General features: G+C 44.3%; 1 protein-coding gene across 1 annotated transcript; it reads right to left on the reverse strand.

The window, feature by feature from the left end:
• Positions 1-1860: 1860 nt before the first annotated feature.
• On the reverse strand, positions 1861-3992 carry LOC107003791. Its single transcript, XM_015202063.1, has 2 exons — positions 3239-3992; positions 1861-3074 (listed from the first exon to the last, which is right to left on the reverse strand). The coding sequence occupies exons 1-2, from the start codon at positions 3990-3992 to the stop codon at positions 1861-1863; spliced, it is 1968 nt and encodes a 655-aa protein (XP_015057549.1).
• Between the last annotated feature and the right edge of the window lie 3598 nt (positions 3993-7590).

Raw genomic sequence — 7590 nt, forward strand, 5'->3', positions numbered from 1 at the left:
CAACTGATCCGAACTCTCGCGGGATTTGATAATGACATCGTCCACGTACACTTCAATTTCCTTATGAATCATGTCATGAAAAATAGTCGTCATGGCTCTCATGTAAGTGGCACCGGCGTTCTTGAGGCCGAACGGCATGACCCTGTAGTGATATACGCCCCAAGGCGTAATGAATGCCATTTTTTCCGCGTCTTCTTCATCCATCAAAAGTTGGTGATAACCTGCGTAACAGTCCACAAACGACTGCATCTCATGTTTGGCACACTTGTCAATCAGAATATGGATATTAGGCAAGGGGAAGTTATCCTTCGGACTATCCTTGTTGAGATCTCTATAATCAACACAAATCCTGATTTTCCCATATTTCTTGGCGACCGGGACGACATTGGCCAACCAGGTTGGATATTGCATTACCTCAACCAATCGAGACTCTATTTGCTTGGTGATTTCTTCCTTAATTTTCAGACTCAATTCAGTCTTGAATTTCCGAGTCTTTTGTTTCACCGGTTCGAACCCTGCGTTGATAGGTAGCTAATGAGATACGACATCAGTACTCAACCCCTGCATGTCACCGACTTCCCAAACAAACACATCACTGTATTCGGCAAGCAAATGAACCAGGCTCTCCTTCTGAGTTTCATTCAAGTGGGTGCTGATCTTAACCTCTTTGACACATTCTGAGTCTCCCGAATTCACCGTTTCTGTCTCCTCCAGATTCGGTTTACGCTGATCCTCGAAGTGTCGAAATTCTTCTGCAACATAATCTGGTTCCCCACTTTCTTCGTCATAATCATCAACCTTGTCGTCATTTGTCTCATTTTGCTCATTTAGCTCATGACATGAAATGACATTGGCAGATCTGTAACTTACGTTACTAAAATCACAAACATACAAAATTAGGAAAATACAGTATAACAAGCAACTGAATAAATAAAGTTAAAAATAAGGAGGCTTTCATTTAAAACAAAATGCAAACAAGGGTCATGGCACAGGGCCATGTCACTTTTTAAACATCACAACGAAAATTCAAAATCAAGAAAAATGCAGAAATGGTGGGTCTCGGGCCTCTTCCGGACGACCACCGATTTTAGTATGCACAAAATAACTCCTTTCTACCACAGAGTTCGGGACATCAGGATTGGCGTGGAAGTCCAATTCTGCAACATCTCCCCTGGTTCAGCATCACGAATGCCAGCTGGCTCGACCTCCTCCTCGATGATAGCATTGATCTCCTTGAAAAGGTCACAGATTCTTTCCCCACAGTCTTCAGGCTCGGCATGCTCCCGGACTGGAAAGGATTGATACAGATGCGGGATCGGTTTAGCCAACTCTTGATCCTTTTTCCTCTTCATCTTCACATCGTCATCTGTGGGGGTATACCCCAAACCATATTTGGATCCTTTAGCAAAGACTGGAACTGGCTCGATGATCCCTTGGGCATTTCTCCCCAATCCGAAACCTGGTTCGAATCCGTTCTGCAGCATTACCGTGGCGATCATTCTGTACACGGCCGGCATGGGAACCTGCGGGGCCAAATCCTCATCGGTGGTATTTACCAACTCCACCGTGTAAAAATCCAAACCTTGCGGCGTCTCGTCAAAGACCGGCACCTGCTTGCCTGAGTGGTTTCTTTCACCATGAATAACTAGCTTTTCATTTTTCCATACTAGTTTCATCATTTGGTGGAGAGTGGAGGGGACAGCTCCAGCCATGTGAATGAATGGCCTTCCCAAAAGAAGGCTATAGCTGGTGTCGATATCCAACACTTAGAACTTCGCGTCGAACTCCGCGGGGCCCATTTGGAGGGTCAGGTTCACCGCCCCTAATGTGTCTCTTTGCACACCATCAAATGCTCTTACATTAACCTGGTTTTGCTCCAATTTTTCCGAGGTCAAACCTCAGCTGCTTCAATGTTGACAAGGGGCATATGTTCAAACCAGATCCATCATCTACCAAAATACGATTGACGACCTTTCCGCGGCATATCACAGTGACGTGTAGAGCTTTGTTATGGGATCTCCCTTCGGCCGGCAATTCATCATCGCAGAAGCTGATGCGGTGTCCCCGAATGACTTGGTGAATCATGGCAGCTACGTTGTCGCTGCTTGTACCTGAGGGCACGTACGTGTCATCCAGGGCTTTCATCAAAGCCTGTCTGTGGGACCAGGAGCTCATCAGTAGGGACCACACAGAAATCTGGGCTGGAGTCTTCTCCAAGTGCTTGACAATGGAGTAATCTTTAGGCTGCATTCTCCTCCAGAACTCCTCGGCCTCTTCTTCACTTATTGGTCTCTTGGCATGATCTTTCTTTTGTCCTCCAAGATCAAGCTCATCAGGAGTGTAGCATCTGCCAGATCTAGTCATGTCTTGGGCCACGGTCGTTTCTATGACAAACTTGGGTTTGGCGAGAGTCTTCGAGGGCACCAAGGCAACAGCCTTCGCAGGTGTCAGAATAACGAACTCTCCTTTTTCCCTTACGCTCAAAGAAGCGACAGCCTTTTCCAAGTCTTCCTGAGCAACAGGAGTAATCCTCTTGGTTTCACACCCATCTTCGTCTGTTTCTATCATGTTGATGTTTCCACCCCCATGATTCGGCAGCGGATTTGTATTGACGTTCGGCGCCGCAGGCTGGAGGGAGACCACTTCTTGGTCGATCAAATCCTGGATCTTGTGCTTAAGATCTATACAGTCTTCAGTGTCATGTCCAACACTGTTGGAATGATAAGCACATCTCTGCTTCGGTTTGTAGAATCTGGAGTTGACATCCACGGGCTTGGGCCCCATAGGGTGGATGTATCTGGCCGCGGATAATCTTTCGAACATCTTGGTCCTGCTTTCAGCCAACGCGGTAAAGTTTCTGGAGGGCTTCTTCTCAAACCTGGGACGAGAAGGATCATACCCGCTCTGTTGAGGGGGAGGAACTTGTTGATAATTGCGAGCATTTGGGCGAGGAGCTTGGGTTCTAGGGTAGGATTTGTCTGGTAATTTGGCACTGGAGCTTTGTAATTTGGGAGGGGGCTTTGATATGCTGGAGCTTGGACTTGATATGTGGGGGAAGGTGCTCGATAGCTCGACTGCACGTTAGCACAGCTGGGAGCTATATTCTAGTAAGGGGGAGGAATTTGATAAGCTTGGGGGTAATTTGGGTATACGGAGGGAAAAATTTGGAGATTTGGGGATGGATTTTGATATGAAAAAATTTGGGCATCTGGATAAGTGGGGGCAGCATTGTAATTGCCGGAATAATTCGATTGTGGACGATAGGCTTGGTGAGACTTTGGTGGAGGCTTGGAGCGATCTTGAGGACGCGATGAGTTTCTGGGGACTTTTCTCCCCCCGTATGAAATAGCGGCGACCTCCTCTCTCTTCTTCCTCATCAGTACGGAAGATCCAGGCGATGCGGACACTCGGGCTATCTTCCCCGACTTCAGGCCATCTTCGATAGTCTCACCCACTTTGACTATCTCGGCGAATTTGGCTCCGATCAACAGAATGATTTTGTCGTAATATTCGGGCTCCTGCACCCGTACGAACTCTTCCACAATCTCCTTTTCTGTCATCGGAGGCCTCACCCTCGCTGCCTCTTTTCTCCATCTGTAGGCAAATTCCCGATAGCTCTCCGTCGATTTCTGCTTCATTTTCTCTAAAGAGTACCGATCAGGGACTATCTCGACGTTGTACGCAAATCTATCAATGAAATCTTTAGCTAGTGCGCTCCAACTGGGCCATTGTCGAGTTTCGTGTGACGTAAACCATTCTAGGGCCTCACCGCACAGACTCCGACTGAACAACCTCATCAGTAAAGCTTCATCTTTGCCAACTCCCACGAGTTGGTCGCAGTACGCTCTCAAATGCGCCATGGGGTTTCCCACTCCTCCGAAGGTATCAAACATCGGGATTTTGAACCCTTCAGGAAGGTTCAAGTCTGGGTGGATACACAGTTCTGCATAACTCAATCCGGCGACGTCTGGAATGCATTGCAACTCTTTCATTGCCCTTTTAATATCCTCCTTTATGTCAATATTTGTTTCTTCCTTTGCCCTCCACTCTCTCTCTTGCTCCTCGTAATGATCCAACTCGGAACCGTGCACCTCATACTCGGTCGGGACGGGGACTTGGAATGTGGTTCTTTTTGGGAGTGGTGGAGCTATGGAAGGGCTCGGGACGTTTTGTGCAGTTTGGTAGTTTTGTGGATAGTTTTGAGGACTGGTGTTTTGGGTCAAGTGGGGATGTGGTGTTTGGGGGTTAAAGGCGGTCGGATTTTGGTTCTGATTTCTAGGTGGTGGGGTTGTTTGAGTGCTCTAGGGGTGTGGTGGCATTTGTGGAGGGTTGTTTGGACGCGGTGAGGGAGTTTGATAGGATACTGAAGCATACTGGGGGTTTTGGGTTGTTAAATCTATCCCAGACTGGTTATGCACGGGTGTCGACGACTGGTTCTGAGTTGGATCCAAGTTGGACGAGGGACAGTACATCGGAGGTCTTGCGTCAACAAAATTAGGACCGAATCCGGGTGGAGGCGTGTCCTGCCTTCGCTGAATCTCGACTCTTATATCAGCTATCTGCTGCATCAGTTGCGCAATTTGTTCATTTTGTTCTGCCACGGTGGGCTGAGCCACCACAACATCAGTGAGGCTAACTTCATCATTGTTGTCTCCCATGGCTGTGTCTCTTCTGTCTGAGTTCGGTCCGGGGAAGGAATTTGCAGGACCTTTTGATCTGGTGAAGTAGGGGTGATCTGCCAGCTTTTATCGACACAGATCAGTTAAATGTACCTAAAAGGTGAAACAACTCAAAGTCAAGTTTGTTAGTGCATATTCGGAGTACAAAATACATAATATCGCACAGAAGACAGATAAACAATAAGTCACTTCGTTTGAGGATATTTGAACCGACGAATGAGGACGGAAATATATTTTGAACAAACAAGAATTTGTTTGCTTAACGCTATCTCGGAAAGGCTGAATCACGTTGAGCTATGGTCTTCTTGAAGCTGCTTTTCGATGCCCGTTGATCTTATCTTCATATCTTCGTAACACGGAGGAGAATGAAAATTTCAGCGATAGGGGCCGGGCCGGGAAGGCTGCCTACGTATCTCACGAGGAGAATTCATGCCCAATGTAGTTCGAGTTAGGATGAAATATTTTCATTCATTCATTCGTTGCGATTACAAGGGAATTGAAAAACAACATTGAAATTCCTAGAAGATGACAATAACATTTTGGTGGTTTCTCGTCCTGTGGATGCGTCATTCCTTTCCTTTCAAACAATCGGAAATGGAGGCTTGTAGACGATTTCCTCCTCATCGTCCTCCTCAATCAATTCATTGTCGGGGCCACTGTTATTGCTCCATGGTCACGAGCGAGGTATTTTACTCTCTTTAAGTTGCCACGGGTCGTCAATTCCTCATCGAGTGACGCACTTCTAGCCAACAGTACGGCAGTCTCAATATCTATCTTTGCTTCTCTTGCCTTTCCTTCGCGCACCTTCAAACGAAGCAAGTTCAACCTTTTCCTCAAGCTTTCGGTTTCCATCTCAACCTCTTTCTTTCTTTTTATCTGCGATGCCAGATCCTCATCCAATGTCACGGCTGCAGCTTTGTAGATTGCCGTGGTCATGTATACTTTGAGTCCTTCCTCCTTAACCCTTTGAATTTCTCGAGTGACTCGTTCGATCTTTCTTCGCAACTCCTCTTCAGTGAGCTCCGTCTGGACGTTCTTGCCTTTGTCCATAGCGGTGATTCCCCTTTCCTGAGAAGATAGCGCGGCATTTAGGATTTATGGTATGGGAGATGGCCTTTTGAGTGAGAAACTTGAGACTTGAGAATTTTGGTCGGACATTTATAACAGTGGCTTCCGTATATTCTTTAGAATTTCTGGCTAGGAGTGGGTTTACGATATCCTCATTCTAAGCAACATAAAACATAAGCATTTAAACACACACACATTTATTCGAATGTCAAACAATATGATGTGTCGTGAGGTCGAAGACCTTAGACACGATTTTGACGGTTTTTCTACTAAAATGGACTTAATACGCCTTGGGTATTAAGCCGTCCTAGGCTGATGCTTAACTCGGTTTTGGTTTCGCTCTATCTTAGGCTTTCTAGAGTTGTTTTCAAATAGACGGTTACCCGAGTCGGAAAAACATCGGGGTGGAGCTATCGAACAACACCGGATGACCGCATTCCGACTATTTGTTCGATAATCCCAAATGATTTCTTGGGTATATATGAAGGAAGTCGCGGTAAGCGGCGTAACTTCCGTTTCCTAATGCAAACTACTTGCCGTTTGGCGGAAGTTATGCCATGAAATGCAATATCTAGAAAATTAAAACAACTTAAGCAAATAGACAGTTATTACAAATAGTCAAATAAAGTTAATCTTTAGGGTTAGAATCCTCCTTCCCACGCGGAGTCGCCATTTCTGTTTTATCGAAAAAATATTATCGAAAGGAGTTTGTTTTGTTTTAAAGATATTTTCGACATTTTAGGAGTCGCCACTTAATTTTTGAGAAAAATTAAGAAAACTTGTTTTCAAATAATTAAACAGAAAATCGTTTGAAAACTTTTAAGGGTTCGGGATTCCTTTTAGCGTCTTAGGAAGGTTTCGAAAAAGCACCTAAGACGCTCCGCTAACTACGGTTTTCCGGCGATTAACTATTTGACTATTTTTATTTAAACTTTGCGAATTTTGAAGTTAAACTTCCTAAAGTTTTTATCTAGATAAATTTACGAATTTGAAACAATATTTATTGTTTTAAGATTCCGTTAAAGTTAAACTTTTTAAAACTTTAACTCTAAGCAACTTTCAAATTTAAACCTCTATCGTTTTAAAGTTTCAATTTTTAGTTTTAAGTTTGATAAAGCAAAAGGCGTTCGATGGGGTTTGGAGTTTTCCAATCCTAGACTAACGACATTCAAACAAGATACGCAAACAAATAATAAAGAGGGAGAGAGAGAGAGAGAGAGAGAGATCTGGGTCCAAGTTTTTGGGTTCTGTTCGCCTTGACCGAATCTTGGACCCACCTGTTTTTGGGTTTTTGACCCATTTTTTGTACCAATCCTAATCTAAACATACAAATATAATTACGAGGAAATAATAAAGAAAAAAAACAACAAGGGCTTATGCCCATTACAAATAAAACACAAAAAATATAAAAAAAGAGAAACGTCTTCTAATCCTCTTCTTCCAACTCCTTCAATTCTTCAATCCTTTTACGCGATCCTAGGCTTTGACGGATTGACTCGATGGAAAGAATTTCCGAGCCTTTATGGATCTCCCTAATGCATGGATAAAAGCGGAGTCCCAAATGGACTCGAAAGGGAGTTTTCACATGCCACAAAAACAAGTGAAATGAGAATTGACATATCAACAAATAACTAGAACGAATGAAATTCACAAGCACAAATAAGGACTTCTTAACATGTAATACTAGCCAAATATTCATAGGAATAGCAAAACCCATTATCCAAACAGCTTTAATGGCACTTAAGGCTATGTAAATCATTCCAACCTAAAGAGACCACACAACAGCACACGAAACCATACTGCGAAACCGAGTGTAGGGGGAAATCTTCATACAAAAATTATC

Source organism: Solanum pennellii, chromosome 11, assembly GCF_001406875.1.
Source record: "Solanum pennellii chromosome 11, SPENNV200".
In the NCBI taxonomy this organism is placed as follows: Eukaryota; Viridiplantae; Streptophyta; class Magnoliopsida; order Solanales; family Solanaceae; genus Solanum; species Solanum pennellii.